Source organism: Alligator sinensis, unplaced genomic scaffold (genome assembly GCF_000455745.1).
Source record: "Alligator sinensis unplaced genomic scaffold, ASM45574v1 scaffold564_1, whole genome shotgun sequence".
NCBI classification, from domain to species: Eukaryota; Metazoa; Chordata; order Crocodylia; family Alligatoridae; genus Alligator; species Alligator sinensis.
The window spans coordinates 1,450,316-1,471,822 of record NW_005842328.1 but is presented as its reverse complement, the minus strand read 5'-3'; the positions used below and the strand labels follow the sequence as shown (position 1 = coordinate 1,471,822).

Genomic DNA, 21,507 nt, shown 5'->3' with positions numbered 1-21,507 from the left:
CAGCCCTGCTGCCGGGGGGGCCGCACCTGGACAGGACTGCGAATGTGGCCTCCCCTCCGCGGTGCCGAGCAGACGGGAAGCATCACGTCCCTCCGCGCCGGGTGCGCTCCAGCCCCCGGCCCTGCAGGGCCCGTAGGAACGTGGGGCCTGGGGACGGGGAGCTCCCTGTGCTGCCCGGGGAGGAGGAGCCCCGCGGCCTGGTGTCCTGCCTCACTGCTTCCTACGGACTTCACGGCCGTGCCGGCCGTCTCGCCGTGCCTGGAGTCCGCGCCGGCGGCGATCCAGGCAGAGCCGGCTCCCGCCATCGGTACCTGGCGCGGGACCTCCTGGAGCGCGCGCCCTCCTGTCCCGCGACCAGGGGAAGGTTTTTGCCGAGGTGATGGCAGGTACATCACAGGCACTCAGGGCTTTTGGCTTTGGTCCCCGCGTCGTGCGTGGCCAAGCTGACCCGGACGCTGACGGAGCCCATCCCGTCCCAGCGGGGAGTGCATCGAGGTTGCCGTCTGTCAGGGCAGCTCCACACCATCGCCCTCGAGCCGGTGACAGGACTGGTGCTCTGAGAGCTGGCCGTGCAGCTGGTGCTGTCGGTGCATGCCAGTGACATGCTCCTCGCTGTTCAGGACAATCTGCTTGGTGGCCTCCTCTACCCGGGTCAGCTGGGTCAAGAGCTGTGGCCTGATAGTGGGCAGCGGGGTTTGCTCCCACCTGTGCCCTAGGGCACCTGCTAGGACGGGGCCTCGCTGTTCTGCCTGGGGCTCCACCCGTCCCCGAGGCACTCCGGAGAGCTGGCATCAACTGGAGGTCAGGGGTCAGAGCGGCTGCAGGCGTGGGCAGGCCTGCTGCAGTGCCTCTTCCTTTGTGGGAAGGTGCTGGCCGTCAACCAGCTGGTCCTGTCCATGCGCTGGCATCTCTTCAGCACCCTGCCTGGTGGTGCCGGTGATGGGGGTGCCCGGGGTGTGCCAGAGGGGGGCCCCAGCCCCCGTCATCCCTGTCAGGGACCTCCTGGACTATACCCAGCAGGGGTGTGCAGATCCCACCGCACTGGCCTGGCACACGGAGCTGCCCACACTGCATGCACTCTGATGCCACTCCAGGAGGTCAAGGCTGTCCTGCCAAACTGCCCTCGCCTATATTGAGTGATGGGGGTGCCCGGGGTGTGCCAGAGGGGGGCCCCAGCCCCCGTCATCCCTGTCAGGGACCTCCTGGACTATACCCAGCAGGGGTGTGCAGATCCCACCGCACTGGCCTGGCACACGGAGCTGCCCACACTGCATGCACTCTGATGCCACTCCAGGAGGTCAAGGCTGTCCTGCCAAACTGCCCTCGCCTATATTGACCAGGGTCTGCGCAAGGGCAGTCCCTGCCCCCGGTATCCCCAAATCCTACAGAACTTGCCTTGGGGTCCCTACCTCAGCAGGCTGCATGGCACTCCCCACCACACCATCTCAGCAAGCTGGGGGTTACCAAGTGCTTTCAAACCACTGCCAGCTCTATGCACTTGTGGTCTGCACCCTCCACCATCCTGTCCTTGCGTCCTGGGACACTCTTGGTGCAGATGAGGGCCCCCGGTGGATGAGCATATATTCCACCTTGATCCCACAGACCACCGGGGACCTCAGCTGGCAGCTCCTGCATGGAGCCGTCACCACGGGCATGGTTCACGGATGCCCCAGACACCTGCCTCTTCTGTGAGCAGGGGGAGACCCTGGGTGCATGCCTACCTGGAGCGTGCCAGGCTGCAGCCCCTTCACTGCCTCCTGCTGAGGTGCTGGCTGTACTACTACTCTCACTTATTTATTTGTGCACTCCCCATCCATGGCCCCACGAGCCCCAAGACCCTGGTCCTGCTGCAGACCTCCTGATTCTGGCTAAGCTAGCTATCTACCTGACCAAGAAGGAGGCTCTGGCCAGGAGGACCCCCGAGGCCTGGGGCCATTTTCCTGTCCCTCGTCCGCTTACTTCTCCGAGCAGAGTTTCACTGAGCAGTGTCCACCGGCTCTTTGGACTCATTCAAGGGCCAGCAGGCGATGCCCAGCATGCCCTGCTCAGTGTCCCCCTTCGGTGCACTCATTATAGACCTTTGACCTTCACTCCCATCCCTACTTTTCCTTTAGTTGTCTCAATAAATCAGTGTTATGTCTTTAGTGGCCTCCCCCTTAGGGGTGGCTTGTAGTTTTACTTGGTGGACCTAGGCCCACACCAATGGCATAACAAATAGGCCTGTGTAACAGCTGCAAAGAGTGGATGCTGAAAGAGAGTGACCTGGGTCTGACCAGGGTCTTCCCCTGTTCCTCTCTCCCTTGCAGCCTCCAGCCTTTAAGGTCCAGGAAGTTCTGATTCAGAGGCTGTGCCCCTCACTCCCTGCTCAGTAGCTCCTGGTGTCCCTTTCCTCCAGCAATGTGTCCAGTCCCTGCTTGACTCAGGCTTTCTGAGTCAGCGTCCACCACCTCTGATGGCAATGAGCTCCACACTTTAATGCCACCTGGGTGAAACAGAACTTCCTTGTGTTCATTTTGAACTTACTACTAGTTTCATGTTGTGACCCTTAGCTCTTCTCTGGTAAGACAGTCAAGAATAACTCCCTATCGACCTTCTCTTCACCTTTAAGTATCTTGTAAACCTGTATCATGCTCCCCCTCAAGCATCTCTTATCTAAACTGAACAGGCCTGGCCTCATTAGTCTCCCCTTACACAGAAGTTCCTCCATAGCACTCATTATCCTTGTTGCCCTTCTCTGGACCTGTACCACTAGCACAGACTCCAAAGCCACACTGCAGAACCACACCTACACCATCATGTCTCCATTGTCCCACTGCTGTGCTCTGCCTAGCCCGTTATTAGGCCTTTTGGGCCCTGGGTCCTTTGTGCTGCCCAAGCAGAGTTGGTTTAATTCCTTCCCAGCAAGTTGTGGGAGAACCTGTCCCCTCAGGAGAGTGGGGGAACATGGGACGGGCATTGGAGAATTGTCAGCATTTGTGAGAGCCTGGCCCCTCACTGCAGTGGGGCATGTTACCAGCCTGGGTTGAAAGCACCGCTTTGCCCGGGCAAGAGGTTGATCCCTGTGGATGGGAGGGAAGGGGCATTTTACATCGTGAAAGTAAGACCTCAGGCTTATTCTGATGCTGCAAAGCACTCTGGGAATGTGTGCACCATAGTATAAAGTGTAGTGTGCTGGCCTGCGTCAGACCATGGGTTTGGGTCAGGCATAGTGAGTGGGAGCTGCCTGTGCCAGATGAATATTCCTGTCCCTTCACCCTGGCCCGAGGAGCCCTAGGGCAAGACCTTGGCCTCGCGTTGCAGTGTGTGTGACCAGGCGAAGATCAGGGGGAAACAAACTGCCCCACGTGTGCTTCATCTCTTGGGGAGAGAATGAGTGCCTGCCCGTGGGTGTTAATTGTGTGATTTCATGCTCTACTGGCAAGTGGCAACTCAGGGAGGATGAGCGTGGTCTAAAAACCTGTACAGAAGACCCCTGGAAACCACAGCCCCACACCATGCTGCTGACAGCCCCCAGGCCAGGGAGACTGCTGTACCCACTGCTGACAGCCCACAGAGCTTGGCGCTGAAACAAGGCAGCCGCGATGCCAAAGAGCCAGTATGTACCGCTCCTCACATTGGGCTGACAGCACTTTCCATTTGCCCCAAAGGACTCCTCTCTCTCTAAGCACAGCTACACCCAGCATGGCAAAGGCAGGTAACCACCACACATTGTCACCGGCTAGTGTTTTGTGTCTGCTGAGGACACACACCAGACTATTGCCAGGGGCCACTGCCCGATCCAGGAGGCTGAGCACAGTGGTGCTGCCAGGGTGGTGTGCGCCTCAATTCTGTGTGTCTTGTTTCCAGGCGTTGCTCTGAAGGGACATGGAGCCCTTACCTCTAAGTACCTGGAGGCAGCAGCGAGTACCCAGGTTGCCCTTTGAGATTTCACTGAAAGGAAAGGCCTGACCTCTCACCAACAGGCTCGCCCCAGGAAGCAATCCTGGCCCTCCCATGCTGGGAGCCAGTGGGGCAGCAGTAGCTGAAGCCTGCCCCTCATGCTTTCTTATATTGCCTCTTCAGCTCATCTCCTTCCCCCTCAGCTTTCTAGTAGTTCATCCCCTCTCCAGGGAGTTCCTACTATCTCTGCACTTTTCTGAGACTCCCTGCTCTTTTCACATCAGCCCCCATGAAACTTCCCTGTTGAAGTGCTCCGCATCCACCTCCTGCTGTAACAGAGCCCTGCCCCCTGCGCCTTCTCTTTGCTGCTTGAGTAGCTCAGGGGGAAGCAGGTGCCCCATGTCCTGCACAACACAGTACTACTCCTGTGCATAGGTGCTGCCGTGCAATGCAGCGCACTCAAATGGGTGGGACACCCCCACGAGCCACGAATAGGCCCAGCAGCTATCAGAGTGCTTCTTGCGCTGCAGCTGCTAGGGTGCTGTCCCCATATAGCTAGCCGGATAGCTCACCTAGAGATCACACGCAGGTGCTCTAATCTGCTGCCAGAACTGGTAAGCTGCATGCTGGCTGCAAACAAGAGGAGAGAACACTGGGGAAGGAATTTATGAAGAGCTACTTTAAATGGGTCTTAAGCCAGGGAAGACCAGCTGTAGCAAAGAGACCCAGGGCTTTTTCCCAGGAGGAATCTTCAGCAGCAGCATTTATACCTAGTGCTGTAAACCTTCATTCCATGAAGCAATAGCTTTCCAGCTCTCATACCTCCTGGTGTTACCTGCCCCTGCCCCTTCCCCAGTCTCCGCAGGTGCTAAGGAATGCCAGAGCATTGCAACGCTTCAGAGGTACCTGAGGGAGTCTGGGTTTGTGCTGGCTCTGCATATGGGCATGCTAACTTTGTAAGCCTAATAATTACGTGTAAACTGAAATTGCTAGCTTTTGTTGTGGACATACCTAATGCCGATTTACAAGGGCAGTGCCTTTGCTAGCATCATCTAGGATTGCTGCCACTCTGCAAACAGCAGCGCTGTCAGGTTTCAGCCAGAAGCTTGTGGAAAGGTCTGCTGGCAGTGCTGCATTCCAGCTGACTCCCCCTCGGGCCATCAAGCTCCCCTGCTTTTCATTCCATTTATCAGGGCCTGCTGCTCACTTTTTTCCATGCAACTTACAGTCAAAACCCATACTACCTCCTCAGTGTCTTGGCAGATTATTGCTACCTCCTCTCTGCCCCTGTGGTGTTGAGTTCTGGGGGTACGCTTAGTGTGTGGAAGAGATCGTATACACAGATATGTCACGGGGCACATGACTTCTGAGGAGAGGCCGAGGGAACGGGGCGGGGGGATTTGATAGCAGCCTTTAACTCCCTGCAGGGGGGCTGCAAAGAGGATGGAGCTGGGCTGGTCTCAGTGGGGGCAGATGACAGGACAAGGAGCAATGGGCTCCAGCTGCAGCAAGGAAGGTTAGGTTCGATATTAGGAAAAATTTCTCACTAGGAGGTGGTGAAGCACTGGAACAGGCTCCCCAGAGAGGTGGTGAAATCTCTGTCCTTGGAGGTTTTCAGGCTCAGCTTGACAAAGCACTGGCTGGGATGATGTAGTTGGGACTGGTCCTGCTGTGAGCAGAGGGTTGGACTGAATGTGACCTCCTGCGGTCCCTTCCAGCCCCTATTTTCTATGATTCTCTGATGAGGTTTGTGAGTAGCCTCGGTTATTTCCATACTTGTTAATACTTCATGCCCCAAAGAAAACAGTAAGGAGCTCTGGAGATCCTGGCTCTGTTTTTTGTTTGACCTTGGATGAATTGGTGGAAATTGCAGCACAATCTCAACAGGGGCTAACAGAACTTCTCCACTTTGCAAGAGGCATTCATGTACCACATCAACAGATAAGCTGGACAAATCAGAGAGAAAGTGAGGATTTGGCCAAACACCTGTGCAAATCCCTGTGCCAACACAATCAGCCTTTATGGACAAAATGGTTTGTTTTCATTGGGTTTGGCTCCTTTGGTGCTACTTTAAAGCCAAAAGGAAACAAAACCGTAGCTACTCATTACATTATCCTTAACTTTAGAGAGATTTGACAGGTTGCTTTCAAAACGAGGCTTACTCTGAAGAACTTCAAAATAGCCCCTTATGCTAAAATGTAGGTGCTTACACTTCCAGCTGCAGTGCAAACAAGTGAGCTGCCACCAGAGTATTTCCCTGTGCAGGGGAGCTTTCTAGTGACTCCTGGCTCTAAGGCACCCAGCCAATTTTCCTCGTGCTTTGAAGAAATTATTTCCTTTGCCTTCACCTGGTGACACTCAAGTCAAAAAGTAAAGATGAGGGGGAAGAAAGACTAAAGGAGTCCCATAAGCCTGAGTGAGAGAAGTGAAAAGCCAAAGTCATATCTGATCCCTTGGGTTCAGATCCGATCACCTGTCTGGGGCTTTTAGTGCTGTATCTCAGTACAACAACCCGAATAGGGCTGTACGTTGTGTTCATGCAAAACTCTCCCAGAAGCATGTGGCATAACGTAAGTGGCTGCGGTGAGAACACAGCAGGTTTTGCCAGTTTCTGTTTTCTTTGAGAGTTTCTGCTCCACAACCTGAGGTCAGGAGGGGCCTCCCGTGCCAGGTGCCACACGCCTTGTATATCTACTACTCACAGCTGCACTCAGCTCAAGGGTGACCTCAGCTGGTTGGAAGTGACCTTGAGTAAGGCTGGCATAGTGCTGACGGGTGTCAGGCAGCATTCAGAGGAGTCTTCAGGTCCAGCACAACCCCCCATGCTGGCCCATCCAGCTCGCAGCACAGCAGGGCTTCTGGCAGTCTCAGGAACAACCCTTCCGCGTTGCATCTGTGAGCAATGGTTTCTACCACTTCCGGCTGCTCAGGATACTCCAGCTGCACTGGCATCAGTTACTCACCCCCATGGCACTTCCCGGCTGGATGCCAGCAATGCAACATGCTCAGGCACGGTCTCTGCGTTTGCTAACCATCGCAGCCCACCACCTTTCCAACAGTCTACCGCAGGGCTTCTCAACCAGGGTGTGTCAGCACCCTGGGCGGGGGGCGCAAGGTCCTTTGAAGGGTGCTGTGCGCTATTAGCATTATGCGACTCACAAGACCAACCCAGCGATTTCAAATAGGAATCCACGGTGCCAGGAACATTCTGCCCCCGCAGCGGGCTCCCTCGGCTCTTCTCAGTAGAATTGTTCTAGTATTGATTGTTCCCATAGCCAAGACACGTGAAAGCTAAAAACTGGCATCTACAAGGGGCATCTAAATGCAAAAAGGCTGGGAACTACTGGTTTGCTGTGAACACATTCAATCTCCCCTCCCCTTGCAGACTACGCATTCAAACCCATCTTCACAACACTCAGCGAGCCAGGCTCAGGCTACCCACACTGCCTCCAGCTCTGGGATGAGCCTGTGGCCAAACAACTTCCCTCCTCTCCATGGTGGGGAGAAGTCTGGTCTGTACAGGGGACAGTCAAGGCTACAAACAAGCGCAGAAGCTAGCGACTACTTCAGACCTCAACACTTCCCACATTTCTTTTCCCTTGCCTTCACTAACACGTGTATTTGAGGCGCCACAGCAAGCACAGGTTCCCTCGAGAGAGGGCAAGAGCATGACAGGTGTCAGTCGCATTGTGAGATGCAGGCCGGCAGGCACTCAGGGCTTCTGTGATGAGCACAGTGATGATCACTGTGATGAGCACAGTGCTCAGACACCTGAGGAAGAGCCTGCGTGTCGAGCTAAAGGAAAATGATTCCTCCTTACTTAGCTGCTTTCCATGCTAAAAGCCACCAGCCCCGTTTCCCGCATACAGGCCTCAACCCTTCCTGGCCAGTGATAGCTTCCTCGTGATAGGCCCTCCTGAGTTGTCATTGCTGTATCTGTTTGTTAATGAGCTTCCAGCTTTGTCTTCTCTCCTCTTCTGAAACCTGGGTAACTACCTGTAGAAATCCTGCTTCCAAGTCAGTGACCTGCACTTGAGACACAAGGACGGCCTCAGCGCATGCGGGTTTAGACTGCCTTACAGGAGATGGTAGCCTATTTGTACATCTCTTCTGCGTTCACAAGATTAATTTTAAATGGAGGCGTTCAGCTTCCTGCTTTGCACTCACTCAGCGATTAAACAGCCATGCATATGGGAAAGGGTGATCCAGTGTTTCCTTAGCTCTTCAGGCTAGAGTAGTACTTCACTGTTTACATGAAAGGACAGTGCAGTGAAGACCTAACATTTACTCTGGTCATTGTAGGTGGTTTTAGTGACAGTAAAATTAATTTCCAGACTGTGTAGATCAACCTTAGAAGGTTCCTTTTCCTGAAGAGTACTGCTCTTACTCAAATCTAAGATGACCCCCACCTCCCCTTCGATTCAGGTGCAGGCCAGGCAAGCAGCTACTACAGCTCTGGACGGGGCCAGGGTGGCCCATGTGGTGGGGAAATGGTCATGAAATAGGGGGAGCATGGAAGAAGGGGGTGCACAGTGCAAGGGGGAGCACAGGAGAAGGGCCACCACTACTTCCTGGCCTGGTGCTCCATGTGCCCAGCAGAGATGGAGCCAGAGCAGCTGCAAAAGTAAGCAGCTGGTGGTAGGGGAGCAGGCACAAGAGGGGGACAAGTGGCAGAGGGATTGGGGGGGTGGGGCAGACAAGGGGTGTGGGGCAGACTGCCTGCCCCCCACCACCTGCTTTTCCTGTGGCAGTGGTGGATGAATTTAAAGGGATCCTCCAATCACTAGATTCTAGACCTGGGAAACTGAAACACATTTATAATCTTCAGAATTTTCTAGAGCCTAGTTATGGGGATTGTCTTAAATTCAAAGTCATTTTAGTTTCGAGGGGAAAATGGAAATGCTGTATTTACCTGAACCTGACGAGTCGGTAAGCTTGCTTTGACACGTACTTCCGCTCGGAGATCTTGGCATAAGCTTGAGGACAGAATGGTCTGAAATCCCAGAAGTGCGAAGGTAGAGATGAGATGCAGTGATAACAGATGTAAAGGGGAGTACTGACAGGTCCCCATTTTCTGTGAATTTTCTGGCCCCACCAGTCGGATGCTGCTTTCCTTCGGGTACGTGTCAGTGTAACTTGTAGGTCACTCTGGAGAGGAGCTCTTTATTTGCTTAAACCTGTGACTGTCCCTCATTTTCCCATTCACTCTACATGCAGTTGTCATCATGACATCTTACGTCAGACATGGAAAGGCATGAACTATACAATCCAGCCTAAGGTAGTCATGATGCCTGCTTCAGCATAGCAATGTCAGCTTTGTATTCTCTTCCAAAAACGTCACGTGGCCTAAGGCATTCAACCTCCTTCAGCTCAAGGAGTCTGAACACTGCTCAATAGGCTGGTGCGAAGTGGCTGGTATTCACTTTGGATTCAGCCGAATCAGGGGACAGCGATTTGACTCGGTGATTCGAATCAGTGTGTCGAATCAAACAGGCCCCATCCCCCACCTGCTCTCCCAGCCCTGTCAATGGCTGCCCTGCCTAGCCCCAGCATCCTGCCCCGCGCTGTGTAGGGGCTCTGCCACGAGCCCCCAGAGGCCGATGGCCACTGCAGCGGTCAGCGAGTGCAGGGCTTGCTTTCTTTTTTTAAAGGAGCCGGGATGCTGGGGCCAGGCGGGGCAGCTATCGACGGGGCTGGGAAAGCGGGCAGGGGATGGGGTCTGGCAGGGGTCCCCCCCATGCTCCACTCCTCCAGCTCCCGCCCCCTACTTACCAGTACAGAGTCCGGGTCAGCTCCCTGCGGCAGCAAGCGGGGACTGCCTGAATCGCAGAATCGATTCAGAGAGCTTTGAATTGATTTGGACTTTTGTACTGGTCTCCTGATTCGATTCGGACTTGGAGATTCAGCTGCCAAATTGGGCCGAATCTCCTCCAAATCAAAATCAGCACCTGAAGCTTCATACAGCCCTACTGTTCAAGACACTCTTTTATTTAGTATTTCAGCCACTGTCCAGCATCAAGACAATTAACAATACTGAGTGTCTCTAAACACTTCATTATCCTGGCCAGTACATGACCCTGGAGCTAAGCCATGGAAAACACTGGGAAATGGAAATAAATAAAAATACAATTGCAACTTCACTCAAGGCTTGTATAAATTCACATGTACAAGTGGAAGAACTTCAGTGTTTAATAAATGAAGTAATCACATCATGGACAGTTAAAAAAAATCCTTAAAAACAGATGTGATGCTTAGAAAGTAGCAGGAAATACTGTTTAGGTTGTGACTGCAGAACCAATTTCTTTCAAATGACAAAGTTACAAAAACATACAAATAGCTGGTCTGATAGAAACACAACACTGTTGCACCCAAAGTTGAGCATGCGTGCCCAGAACTCTTGGCTGGAACCAAACAGTTTTCAAAGTAGTCAGTGTAACTTCTTTCAGCAGCACAGTACGGAGCTGCTCCACAGAAGACAAGCGTGGAAAGACACGAGGGGTTCCTGCTCTCTTAGCAGGGAACGCACTGCCCAGCACCCTCACTGAAGAAGAGAAGACTCCATCCTAGGAACAGAGTCCATCTATCCCCTGCACACATCAAATTTATAGCATCAAGCAAACGACAGAAGTTAGAAAGAGCAGCAAAATTCATTCATTTCCCTTCTTTTGGCAAGAAGTGATCATTTCAGTCCACAGCATAAGGAAAAAACACCTGTGAAGCTTTGGACAACACAAAAAAGCCAAAATGCAATCCTAAGAATTTCCAAACTGAGAGCTATCTTGTCCTTTGCAGTGAAGTGTAAGTATTTAAGACTCGTGAAATGCGAGAGGACAGACAGATCACAGCAGGCTTATAGTGAGAAGGCTTTATAAGTCTGAGAGAGTCGACCATTTGTAGCACGCGCCCAATGGTTTGTCTCCGTGTCATAACAGCCGACGTGGATAACCCAGCAGCGGTTGGTTTCTGAGTCCTCCAGCACTGAATGAAGTTTCCATAGAGCTTCTGCTGCTCCTACAAGGTCACCTACTGCTTTGCAGGTATCTATCCAGGAACTGGGAATAACAGGTTAGGGAGCAAAAGTAGCAGACAATGGGTGCCTCTGTACCTCCCATGTTATCCACAAGGACCACGGTATGAGCTACGTGATGGAGATTCATGGTCACAGTTGTTTGAATGAAGCTGGTTAGACAAGCACTTCCACACTGACATGTTTTAGCCACTTCCAAGTCTTCACAGAGGTGGGAAGGAAGGAGATGATGACCATATGGGATTCTGTTGGGAAAGATAACTACGCATGAAAACACTGCAAAACGAACCCGCGCCAGCCAGATTCATTACAGCAGTGAAAAAACAAACAAACAGAATAACCAGCCCTCAGCAAGAGGAAGCAGCAGTGCAAGTTTGAAAACCCTCTCTCGCTGTACAAAGCTCAATGACTGTTCTGGCCGGCCGAGGAGGAGGAATTACCTGCTGTGCTTCTCCAACGCAGAAGTAAACAGAGTGGGGTCACATTCCTGACTGTCTGACGAAGACTCAGGAACCTAGCCCCAGAGACGCATCAAAACAAGAGCCACGGGGTCATGCTGGAGGAAAAGCCCAATGCGCTGGTAGGGCAGAGACACGATAAGAAGAGTGGCAGAGGAATGCAACAACTAGGCCACCCATCTGCCTTTGCAGTCAGATCTCTACGCGACTTCTCCCTTGCAATCCAGCCCTAACACTCAGAGGCGTCAGCATCTAACACAGGGGTGGGCAAAGTGGTGGATCCAGCTGGTGGCCAGACTCCATTTCCCAGCAATCCCTGCCCATGTGGCTGTGGCTGGTTTCCATGGAGACCCCAGTAGCAGCTATGCCTGGAGCCAGGGTTTCTGTGGAAATCATGTGCAGCAGCGCTGGCAGGGTGTGGAGCTGCTCCACAGTTGGGATGGGATCTTACAACAGTGACAGCATGGTCCAGAGCCAGGGCAGAGCCGCAATCTGCTGCCTGCATGCCCCTACCTGGAGCATACAGGCTGCAGATCGCGGCTCTGGCCCATGCTATCGCTGCTGCAAGATCCCAGCCCAGCTGTGGAGCAGCTCCATGCCCTGCGAGTAGGGGTGGTGCTAAGGAGGGGGGGGCTTTAACCACCCCCAAAATTTCCCATAGCCTCCACTCCCAGCACTGCTTCCACAGCTGCCCGCCCTGCACAGGTGGAAGCAGCTGATCCTGCCCCGGTCCCGCCAACAACACCCCCTGCCCCCCCGCCAGGAAGAGGTTGACACCCCTACTGCCTGCCAGTGCTGCTGGGGCTGATCTCCATGGAAACCCCGGCCCTGCACTATCCCTGCTGCTGGAGTCTCCATGGAAGCCAGCCCCAGCCACGTGGGCAGGGGCTGCTGGGAAATGGAGTCCACTGTCAGCCAGACTTTGCCCACCCCTCATCTAACATGTAGAAGACAGCAGTGTCCCAGAGGGCTTTACTCTGAGAAGACAAGCAGGAGGTAGGATTTTTATGAAGATGCCTCATTTCTTCGTACAGACAAATTGGTATGCCACCCTGGACATCCTTGCCACAGGCTCATGGCTGAGCTAACTGGTGCCACTGAAGAGTCCTGCTAGATCAAGAACCAGGACCAAGGAATGGCACCTTCTCAGTCTCCCTTCATTCCCTGAATTCAACTGGCAATGGGCTAGAGCAATTACACCTGCTACAGGGAAGAGGGAATTCCTGGTGTTGCCTTAAACTACCTTCTTTCACAAACACTGCAGGATCAACCGCAGTAGCACGAGAACCGTTTGCAGCTCAGACGTCTCTCTCCAGGCCTAGGTGGATGTAAGAGTAGGTGCTGCAGACTCCTGCCTAATCCACCCAAGAGGCAGTCCTTCGTGTGCACCGCACGCCTAGAACCCCTTGCCCCCGGCTGCTGCAGAATCTCTCTCTCTGGCCTAGATAAGTGCAATCTTGACTTGCTCAGTCCATCCTGAACACAGCTGGAAAGATGGTTCTCTCAGGCCATATCGCATCCCCCTTTGCATTCCTCCAGACTCGCCCTTGCCTAGTCCAGACCACACGTCATCTCTCTCAAAGCCCCTCAGGATTCACGCTCACCCACTGCACAGCTCATTCAATGCTGTTCAGCTCAGGAGTTAGCTGCACAGCCCAAGACGGCATCTTAGGTTGTCAAACAAACACACAGCCTAGCCCCCTCCAGGTGGGGAGGAGCCCCTTGTAAACATTCCCCTTCACTCTCCTTTATCAAGATGCCCGCAGGCTGCTGACCTGCTCCGATTACTGCTGACCAAGGGTTTAACCTTCCCAGCTCCCATATCTATCTCCTGCCTCTTATCTAACAGGCTAATGGTTCTCTTGAGCAGGGACCATCTCTCTGTTCTACATTTCTGTACCAGGGCCATGACTAGGGGTTCCTAGGCACCACAGTGAAACAATTCAGTAACTATGAAATCCAACTGCCAGTGTAGCATGGATCCTATTTGAGTTGCTGACTCTTTCTAGTATGCTCCGTTCTGTTTGCAGTCCCACACTGTACAGCAAAAGCTTTGTTATCTGGCATCCACGAAGAATGGGGGGTGCCGGATTACAAAATATGCCAGGTTAACTGGGAGGCCAAACAGGCGTCTTTGCCTGTTCGGGCTGCCACCTCTCCCGCCACATTCCCACCCCTCCTGCAGGCCCTGAGGGACAGGGAGGTGGGCCCCACGCAGGCTGCAATGCCCTGGGCCGTGGGAGCTCGGCAGCGCCGGCTGCTTTGCCTTGGGCCATGGGAGCTTGGTGAAACCCGAAGTGCCATTGTGTGTACTTCGTTTTGCTTTTGCCTTATAAGCTGACATGACGGTTAACGCAGCTTTTACTATAGTTTGGAGACGGTAAACTGGTTTGCAGAGCTTTGCCAAAACTATGTACAAACTCAGCTGGGAAAGCGGGTGTCTGGTAGTAGAACTGGGAACCAGATTTCCGCTAATCAGCAAGCACACAGTGGAGGGCCCTGGACACCTACACATACTGGTCTTGGAGTTCATGTTGCAAGTGACCACGTGCTTTAAGTTTTATTTTTTTTGGAGAAAGATTCCCATGTTTCAGGACCTACATGTCAGTCTTCACCTGCTTCTGCCTCAATGCCTTGTGTTCCACCTGCCTCACCTCCCAACTAAGCCCAGCCCCTTACTCCTGCGTGGTCTTGTCTTATGACACAGCAACTGCAGTATTTCCCATACTTTTCCTCTCCTAAGGGCTTTTGTGAGCATAGCTGCTTCACCCCTAATGCTAATGTTATCATTTGTTTCTCAGGCAGCAGTCACTAGAGAGCTGCTACAGAGGCAGGCAGACAGGAAACTCTGGCTTTGCACCGAGCCTATTCATGTCTGGCAACACACAGGACAACAGTTATTTTAACGATGTCAGAGATGAGGTTTGTTACATTAAAGAGGAAACCCCCATAACCTGCTCCCTAAAGCCAACAAGCCATCTGATGTCCCCAAAGCCAACTAGCTGTTCAAGAAAGCCAGCAGGAAGACAAAGTCCTCAGTGAATAAGTCATGTGAATTATGACAACATATTCACGTTCCAGTAAGCCGCATCACATTTAACCACTACTTGGCTCCTCTGGGGTGCTGTCCACACCAAAAGCAGAACAATGTTAAAGCACTGCGGGTGGCTATGGGTTCATTTATGGGTTATCCTCTCGTCATTTCTGAAGGCAGTACATTAGCAACCTAGGTTCAGGCTAGCAGATTTATGTACTTTGGTTATAAAAATGTAGTTCGGGGAATACAAAGATGAGTGGCAACCATATTTGAAAGCAACTTCAAGCCAGGAGCCTGGATGAACTATCACCCCACTATGAATCCTCCATGTGTAGTTTCTTGAGCAGTGGAGAAACGTGGAAGTTGCTGCCTTCTTGCGACTAGGCCGGTCTCAATACTCCGACAGCCTGCAAGCTTTTTCCCCAACACTTTTCAAATCATCAAATTACAAATAAAGCAATCTCAGACTTGCACTGATATTACACCGAGTGTTGAGAGGCAAACTCACAAACTGCACTGAAAGCAAGCTTTTTTGTTACACTGCAGTCTATTATAATTGCTCCCAATATATTTAAACCGTAAGATTAAACCTGCCAAGTTATTCATCAAAGCAACAGACCAATTACTCTTATTCTTACCTGTAATTTATTGTTGCTCTTGCTGCAGACTCTAATAAAGTTAATGGTATTTTTAGCTGTATGCTGGGAACAAGTGGATTAGGCTGCTCAAAGGGGTTTCCAAAGAGATCCAGGTTCTCAAGAGACAGCTTTCTGAAGTCACTGGGCAAAAAAGGGAGCTTATTGCGGGCTGCTGACAGGAAGCGCAGTTGACTTAATTGGCCCATTCTGAACGGCAACCTGATCAACTCGTTGTCATCCAGCTTTAAATGAACGAGCTCTCGCAACTGACAAAACTGGATCGGAAGCGCTTTAATTTTATTCTGGCTGAGGTCCAAGAGCTGGAGAGACTTCTGAAGTGTGGAGTTGCACAGAGCCACACTGAAGGACTCCAAGTGATTGTCGTGCAGGTGAAGTTCCTGCAGGCAGACGAGGTCACCAATAGTTGCTGGCAACTGTTTGATATGATTGTGGCTCAAATCCAGTTTGAGGAGTTTCTTCAGGCACAGCATGCGCATGTCAACTCGGGCAAGCTTACAGTACGAGGCCTGGAGGTGCTCGAGGGAGTAAGGGAAGTTCTTGGTGAGCGGGTAATCTTTCCGTGATGTGATGATCATCTTCGTTTTAGGTTTTTCAATTTCTGACGTCTTTGCTGGTACCAGGGCTGCAAGTGGCAGTGCTTCAACATCAGTACCTCGGTGAGCCAGCCTCACAGCTGAGAGGAAGTTTTTCAAATGGCTGGCATTCGCCTACAACAATCAAAGAGTAGGAGAACATTTTAGTTTTACACCTTCTGCATTTCTGCTAGCACTTTCCGAACCATTTTGTACACAAGAGCATGTCAGGAGACAGAGTCAGCAGAGTAACGAAAATGGTGGAGGGCTGTTTTGCATTCAGGCTTGTTTTGCATTCTCTATTCACTGTGTTCAAGAACAAATGGCAGGAAAATGGAATCAAAAGTTCTGACCTCTTTGACTCAGCCAGGCCAAACGAAACCTACTGTATAGCCCCAAAACGAACAAAACACAGAATCTGTCGCTGAAAAATGAGTGCTGGAAAAGGACAGCAAGTCCCAGAGGGGACAAGATAAAATGGCTTTTTGTACAGAAACCTGCACAAGGTCAAAGGGGAGACAAAGATTGAATGCTATGGAGGCAGCAATTTCTGAAGGTCCTAGAAAGAAAAAAGCAGCGGGGTTGGCATGTTGTGTTTAAGCAGAGCGGAATAACTGGAATAACACTTGTAGAGCAAAGGAGATGCCAAGACAGTTTAAGTGATTGCTCATAGTCATATAAGCAGCCTCTTGTAGAGCTGGGGTCTTATCATATTTACTCAAATCCAAGATGAGTGCTGCCTCCCCTCCTCCCCAGTCCGCATGAGAAAGAAAGCCCTTCATCTTAGATTCAGAGAAAAGTGGAAGGGGGAAGGGAGGAGTTTGCTGCAGTTCTGACAATGGCCCCGAGCCTGGGTTGGGGCCAAAGTCAGACCCACAGCATCTGGCTGCCCATCCCACCCCATATATAGAATCTAATTATTGGGGGGGAGGAGGGATCTTAAATTCAGGGTCATCTTGGATTTGGGTAAACACGGTACTACTTTCAGCCGCGTGTCTGAAACTAGTGACCATCCTCGGTTTAGCCACGTCTGCGATGATGGTGATTTACCGTGGAGAGATCCGAGTAAAGATCCAGCACAGTTTTAATATACTTGGCAATCAGTATTGGAATAATTAAGGCTACATCTATGACACCTAACCCATTTTCCAAGCATTCCAATACACACACACCTCAGCTGGCATGGTCAGTCACTAAGCTACAAGGCACTTAGAAAACAGAAAGGAAACAGACAAGGCGCTCGCAGAGACGGCACTCACCCAAAAAGCAGGAGAGGAAGGAGAAATGTTCTGGTCATTCAGGCACTGTGCTATGACAGATTTGCTCAAGCTAGTGCACTGATCTACCTGCTTCAGTTCTCCATCTGTAAAATGATGAGCAGCTTTCCAACCCTTCATGCTTGTTTAAACTTCTGTAGAGCAGGGAACTGCCTCTTATAATGTGTCTAGGCGCTATTGTAATACAGGCACCAAACTGAGTTTGGTTAAGACTGCAGGAGGGCCAGATCAGTCTGACCACATTGCTAGCAGTATGACCGGCCAGCTTATTCAGCCACCAGGCATCTAACGACAAGTCATTCCCAATGTGATGTCATGCACGCTGTTCTGTCACGTTGCACAGCTCAAGCAGATCTAAACTCTCAGGCCCACCCCTTATACTAACGCCTAGGAGTCTCACAGGTAAGCCTTGAGTCAACTGCAAAGAGATCCAAGCTCAGGGCGTAACTCTGTTTTGAACAGCAAATCAAACTGGATTGCAAGATCCTCAAGACCCGTAGAGATAAGGTGCAACTTCACACCAAAACAGAAGTAACTATTAATACTACCTTTGCTCTTGCACCAAGGGTCACAGTGGATGCTCACTTCTGAAGGGTAATAAGGAAGCTAGGCTATCACAAAGAAATTAAATTGTTCTGTAACCTGAATGACGAAATCTTGTCTTCAGTTCCCTCAAGAAAAAAAAAAAATCTCGCCACAAAAAGGAATCTGTGAGCAAAGTTCAAGACCCCTAAACAAGGTGTTGTTTGAAGGACAAAAACAGGTCTATAAAACAGGCAAAAAAGGGGCAGTCGGGGACAGGGTTCTGCAATAGTCACTATGAAATGGAAAGGATGAAGTAGACATTCCTTGCACCTATCAGACTTTCATGCAATGCTGCAGGTACAAAAAGAATAATAGTCTCAAATAGTCTCATACTGCATCATCTTTTGCTACAGGCTTTTAAAGTCCTAGTGAATTGCCCGTCAAGAATGACATGGGGGGGAAACAGGGACAGGACAGAGTGCTGCCACCCACCACCCCGCCCTGCCGGTGCCCCCCAGGAGCTGGGGGGGGGGGGGGGGGGGGGGGGCCGTCCCCCCCCCCCCCCCCCCCCCCCTGCCCGGGCCCCCCAGGGGCTGGGGGGGGGGGGAGGAGGGGCTTGTCCTGCCATCCCCTCCGCGCTGCCTCTGCCTCCTTGCCCCCATTTCTGTTCCCTCTGTTGCTGCCGCTGACAAGCAGCCAATCAGAGTGTGAATAACACATTACGGACAGACAGACTTAGGCTTTTATAATGTTAGGATAGAACTAGACAGGTGTTCCAAAGAACTGCCCAATTCAGACAGAAGAGTTCCTAGTCTACAACAAAAGTTGTAAGAGGGGACCAGAAGGGGCAGGAAAAATTCTGGGCAGGAAGACTGATTAAGTTGGATTTCTTGCTTTAGGAGAGTTTAACCCATGGCAACACCAGCTCTTGAAGTATTTCAAGCGAATGGATTCCTAGAGCCCGAAGCGCATTCTGGACGTGACAATGCTTCCACCAGAAGCACGATCCTTCATGTTTAAAATGGGGACTCCATCTAAGCCACTGTTGTCAATTTTGGGAAAGATCAAAGCAAAAAAGCTTCTCGTTCACCCCGGGTTTTAAACTTACCATATGCACAATCTACCTTCAATGACTTGGAGGAAGCCCAACATTAACAACAAAGTGAATTCTATGGGGATGCTGCAACCTAGACTGAAGGAGGAACAAGCCCCACTTGGCTGGGATGGTTTTAGTCAGGGATGTGCCTGCCGTGAGCAGGGGTTGGACTAGATGACCTCCGAAGGGCCTTTCAGGCAACCTTCCCAAGGGGTCTAGGAAGGCAGCCAAGCGGTTTCATGTGGTGCACATAAACCACCCCCCACGCAGACCTCCAGACCCACAGAGAAGCATCACCAGTATCTGTTACCTTGATTTATGTGTCACCAATAGCCTCCTGAGCAGCTAAGGTGACCTTCAGATGTTTGCTTGGAGGGAAAAGAGAGACTCTTACTCTACCCTTTCAGGATGAATGCTCAAGCAGGAGGAGGCTGGTTCAGAATACAGAACGGCCCCCTGCTTTTGTGAAATACAATGGGAGAAATTTTCATGGCAACAGCTTCACCCACTGGTAAGTCGAGTAGAATCACAGGCTCGTTGCTTCAGCTAGTGCAACGGCTCTGTCTACCTGGAGCTTGACTGATCCCTTTGCTACTATATAATATGTGGAAAAATTCTGACACCAGCAGCTGTTTGCATTTAACAAGAGGAGACGGCTTCCTTTTGCCAGTGTGGCTTTTGCTCTCTTGTGGATGATAATGTGATGTTTAAGCAGTTATTCACTGTACCACACTCCAGAAAGCCTCATCTAGAGCACCTTGATTCTGGCTAGGGCTGCACAAACAGAAACATCCAGAGAAAGGGAACCCCGAAGCAAAAGTCTAGAGACCGCTACCTCTAGCAGCCGCACTGAAATGAAAGGCTGGCCCAGGACGAGGCTACCCAGGACTGGAACCGAGGTAGATTTTCCTGGGTCAGGGCAGATTTACCTCTGTTCAAGGGGATTGCCCAACTTGGTCACACGTATTTCCTTTGAGGTACTTGGGGGTTTTCTTGGGATATCCCAGTCGCATACCCAGGATCTCAGAAAGCACTGCTGCCAAACAATTAAAGGTTTTCCTTCCTGACAGGGCAAAGTGGCAAAAAGTGAGCGTCTTGAAAGACACTGCCCCAAAACCATGCCAAAAAAGACAGGAAATGACCCTCTTCTTTCCTACTTGTTTGTACCTGTCAGTGCTACAGCCTCTGGATAACAGCCTCTGTCCCTACAACAAGCATTCATTTGTCAAGGGCTGCTCGTGCTGTTCACGTGAAAGGGGATTTCACCTTTTCTGTAACTCTAGCACAGCTACTTTCTTGTTCACAAGGACGTTAAGCTTTTTAATTCAGCTTAATTCCTTCAACGACTGTGCTTCAGAGGCAGGATATATTTTCTCATGCTGAGGATACACGAGTACTGTATTCACATCAGTGACTATGGCCTCCTACGGCATGCCTAGCCAGCTTGAGCACCAGTAGCAGTTGAGCCATGCCAGCAAGGATCTCAGTGCAAGGCAGCACCTTCCTTCTCAGGTGGGTTTTGCAGTCCACAGGCTTCTGCAGCTAGACTGCCACTGGTACCCGAGCTACCTCGCTGAAAGCTAGTGCAGGTACATCTGCTCTGCAGCGCAGCGCAACCACAGCTGGAATCCACATCAACGTCGCGAATATGTGAAGTCACGATCACGTAGAAAAATGGAACGGCTCCTGAAACAGGCGGCTCGTCTTTTTGTTTACTACCACAAGTCATTTAAAACTTTATAAAATAATCTCCTGTTTCCTTTCCGTAACAAGGTTATGAAAGAGGGAAGGAAAAACTGTTGCCTGGAAGACCGAATAAGCTGGATTTCATGTTTATCCTTAGAAAAACTGACAAACTTCTCAGTTCGCGTTGTGGCTAATTATTCACTCTGAACAGAGGTGTCCTCTATAACAGGGCTGCCCGACTTCGAAGGGGCCGAGGGCCGCACGCCCCTTCCCCTGCCCCGCACACCCAGGCAGCTTCCCACTGCACCCTGCACCCACTGCAATCCTGGCCTCTCCCTGCCGCACGGGACACAACTCACCACTAGTTCCCTCCAGCCTGTGGGCTCCCCTGGCAGGCACCAGAGGGGAATTTGGAGGAGGGGGGAACCTGGAGCCCCTGGTTGCTACTGCAGCCAGAGCAATACAGGAGCGGTGTCCAGGTGGGAGCCCAGAGGCCCCAATTTAACCCCCCTGCTCGCTGGGCAACCCTGTTTTCTAAGAACAGACAAACACACCGTTTCCTGTCTAACTCGCTGGGTTAAGAGTACACATTCCCCGCTGGCCACAGACCGACGTGGAAATGTCATTTGCAAGGTGCTGGAGCAGGCTCGGGACTGTCACGAGGAAGCGAGAACGGGCCGAGTCACCTCCACTGACTCGCTCCCGTACCTGCCACCGTCACCGCCACCGCCGTCCGTCCCGCGCGCTTCCCCGTCCGCAGCACACGTCGCACAAGCATCACGCCTGGGAAACGCAGCTAGTGCCAGCGGTGCCGGCAGCCAGCCCCAGCCCCAGCCCCAGCCCGCGCTAGGAAGGCTGCGGGGGCCGCGCCAAGGACATTGGGGGCGCTCGCTTTTCCAGCGCGCGACAGGCGCTCCCTTGCTAAAAAAAGGGACGTCCGACACGCGCCCGCCGCTCTGCCGTGCCCCCAGCGGCACCCGCAGACAAGCACGCACGTCGAGCGGAGAAGCCGAACACGGCGCCCCCGCGCCCGCGTACCTTGCTGAGACGGACGTCCACGGCGGGCTCCTTCAGGCGGACGGTGGCTTTCCCCTCCTCCACGAACCTGGTGAAGAACTGCTCGATGTTCTCCTTCAGCTGCGGGAACGGGAGAGGCCGCGGCGGGCGGTCACGACGCAGCACCCGCACACGCGCCACAGGGCCCGGGGGCCGCGGGCCCTCGCCCTCAGGGACTGGGCGCACGCGGGACAGGCTGCAGGGGCGGGGCCTGCTTGCACAGGGGCGGGGCCTG

General features: G+C 52.2%; 1 protein-coding gene across 1 annotated transcript in view; it reads right to left on the bottom strand.

Moving 5' to 3' along the window:
• Positions 1-10,036: 10,036 nt before the first annotated feature.
• LRR1 (leucine rich repeat protein 1) overlaps positions 10,037-21,507 on the bottom strand; it is an 11,971-nt gene continuing 500 nt past the window's right edge. Inside the window, exons 2-4 of the mRNA XM_025210024.1 lie at positions 21,255-21,504; positions 15,040-15,767; positions 10,037-11,151 (exon numbers count right to left, since the gene is read on the bottom strand). Of these exons, the coding sequence (XP_025065809.1) occupies positions 10,899-11,151; positions 15,040-15,767; positions 21,255-21,504 (1,231 nt within the window). The 3' untranslated portion in view covers positions 10,037-10,898. The remainder of the gene's footprint in view (positions 11,152-15,039; positions 15,768-21,254; positions 21,505-21,507) is intronic.